At 43.0% G+C, this 2,500-nt stretch overlaps 1 protein-coding gene across 1 annotated transcript in view; it reads right to left on the bottom strand.

Annotated features, from left to right (window-relative positions):
- zer1 (zyg-11 related, cell cycle regulator) overlaps positions 1-2,500 on the bottom strand; it is a 49,134-nt gene that overhangs the window by 6,310 nt on the left and 40,324 nt on the right. The window contains exons 12-14 of the mRNA XM_081390120.1: positions 2,323-2,438; positions 2,038-2,226; positions 294-391 (exon numbers count right to left, since the gene is read on the bottom strand). Of these exons, the coding sequence (XP_081246246.1) occupies positions 294-391; positions 2,038-2,226; positions 2,323-2,438 (403 nt within the window). The remainder of the gene's footprint in view (positions 1-293; positions 392-2,037; positions 2,227-2,322; positions 2,439-2,500) is intronic.

Genomic DNA, 2,500 nt, shown 5'->3' with positions numbered 1-2,500 from the left:
TGACCACTCAGAGCCACCGTACAAGTGAACGCATCAACTGGTTCACGGAAATCGGTGGTTTTGTTTTTAATATATAGATATCGGCATTAACCTGAGCCTCGGACATCCTGAAGAACTGTGAATGACATTCTGTTCATCCAATCCCGAGCCACAGTTCTTCAGGATGTCCGAGGCTCAGGTTAATGGCGACACCCTCACGGCCTCAGTGTGCGCGACGGACTTCAGGATGACGAATACGAAAATGTCGGACTCCTTATTTATACATCACAGTGATTTTAAAGTGAAATACTCACGGTAAACTGACACCAGGTTATACAGCGCCCATGTGGCCCAGTGCTGACTGACCGGAGCACCACTCTGAGCCAGGAGACGCAGGATCGGCTCGAACGACCTGCACACACACACACACACACACACACAGGTCAGTGACGAGGTCTGCTCACAGATGACATCACTCTGATCTCTTAAAGGTGCAGTGTGTAAGTTTAGCAGCATCTAGTGGTGAGGTGGTGAACTGCACCCAACAGAAGTTACGCTGGCCGACAGGAAGTGATGTCGTCGTCTGAGACAGCAGAGAGGAGCCAGTTAAACAATGAGGTCTCTTTACAAAGATGAATGAAGAAATGATGTTTACTTTATTATTCAATAAAACGATGTTATTGTGAATATTATTGTTTCTTGTTCATCACTGTGTCAGTGTTTTATCTGCTGACTTTAGCTGAAGCTTCTTATCATGGAGAACAACAGTGACGAAACGTGTTTGTCCGCTCAGGGCCACCGTAGAAACATGTCGATGTAAGCGGACCCGTGGTGTGTGTAGAGAGAAATGCTCATTCTAAGCTAATAAACACACAACGCTTCATTATGTATGGTCTTTATACACCACTGAAAACACAGTTATGTGTCTGATAATGCAGTTCTGTCCACAGATCCTCCTGAAAATCACACACTGCACCTTAAAGTCATTTTCTGATTACTGTATTTTACTTAATATCAGCCACATCATCTGAAACATGCTGTGGTATAATGCGATTAACGTCCAGCACGTAAACTCGATCACACACACACACACACACACACACACACACGTGTGTACTGGTGCTGAAGCGAGAGCTCATATACTCATATATCACTGTAAATACATGCGTTCACTCTTATCATTTATCATCAAGCCACTATAATTTATGTGTTCTATAATTATACCTTTAATTCCTAATACCGCTAAATTTACTCATCCTTCCCTCGCACGCTTTATAACACATCTTTCACTAAGAAGCCCTAAAATTATACTTACTTTTTTTTTTCACTTTGTAATATTTTGTCTATTTTTTAATGCACTTTTTGTTATTTTGTTATTGTTATTTATTTTATTTCCGCTGGGTCCTAGAGTCAGTTTCCTTCAGTATACATTCAGATACACATGTAGACATTATAAAATAATTTTTTGGTTAAGTTTTAGAATTCTTAGTTTGAACTTTGAGCATTTTTAGGTTTTTCTATGTGTCCTGAAGCATTCCTCGCATTCCCTTTGTTCCTCAGGGGGTCAGATCGACCCGAGAGTGAAGGATTCGCTACGGTTTTAAATTTCAACCACAAAACTCCTCAAATCCATTGAGTTTGTGTGTGTGTGTGTGTGTGTGTGTGTTCGTGTTCAAGTGCAACAGAAGTCCTGGAGTCTTGAACCCTCTGATGAACACTCAATTTTAGTATTTAAAAATATATAAATTTCGGGTCAAAAAGGGAAGGATGAGGATTTGTTGTGGAGTGAAATGAAACAAAATATACATGTTTATAGTGTTTGTTTGTAAATATTACATTTTATTTACCGGTATTTCACATTATTTCATATGTAATAATAAAATATGACTTGTACACTGACGCAACTTATCAGAGTTTCTCAACAACACAATTTTGACCCGTGTGACTTCACGGCACCCGAGTTAAAAGAGTCATGACTAGGTCATCCTCATCTTCATCCTCATCATCAACATGCTAAGCTGTATTAGATCAGCGTGAGGTTACACACACTACACACACCTGTAGTTGATGTTGCGTCGCGAGCTAACGTCCCAGCTCTGGATGGCCGCCCACATTTTGTCCATGACCTCTGACCTCTGGGGCTCCTCCATGGCCCAGACCTCGGGCCCGTCGAACATGATGTGGGACAGAACCCCACAGGCGTTATAGGACACCTCGATGCCGTCCGCCTTACTGTCCAGCAGCTCACTGACACACACACACACACACACACACACACACACGTCAGACACACACGACCTCTGAACCCGTCCCATCATGCCCTGCACTGAATGCGTGTCACACCTGAAGACGCTGATGAACTGCTTGGTCAGGAGCTGCGGTCTCAGCGCTCTCACTTCGGCCACATTACCCAGAAGCCCCAGCATGTTTCGGTGCAGCTCCTGTTTATCTGGAAACTCCTGCGGGAGAGCAGGAATCAAACAAGAAAGAGCAGATGCAAACATGTGACAAGGTCATGTGA

This window comes from Scardinius erythrophthalmus, assembly GCF_964197995.2.
Source record: "Scardinius erythrophthalmus genome assembly, chromosome: 17".
Lineage (NCBI taxonomy): Eukaryota > Metazoa > Chordata > Actinopteri > Cypriniformes > Leuciscidae > Scardinius > Scardinius erythrophthalmus.
Note: the sequence above shows the minus strand (reverse complement) of the source record. Positions and strands in the feature narration are given on the sequence as shown.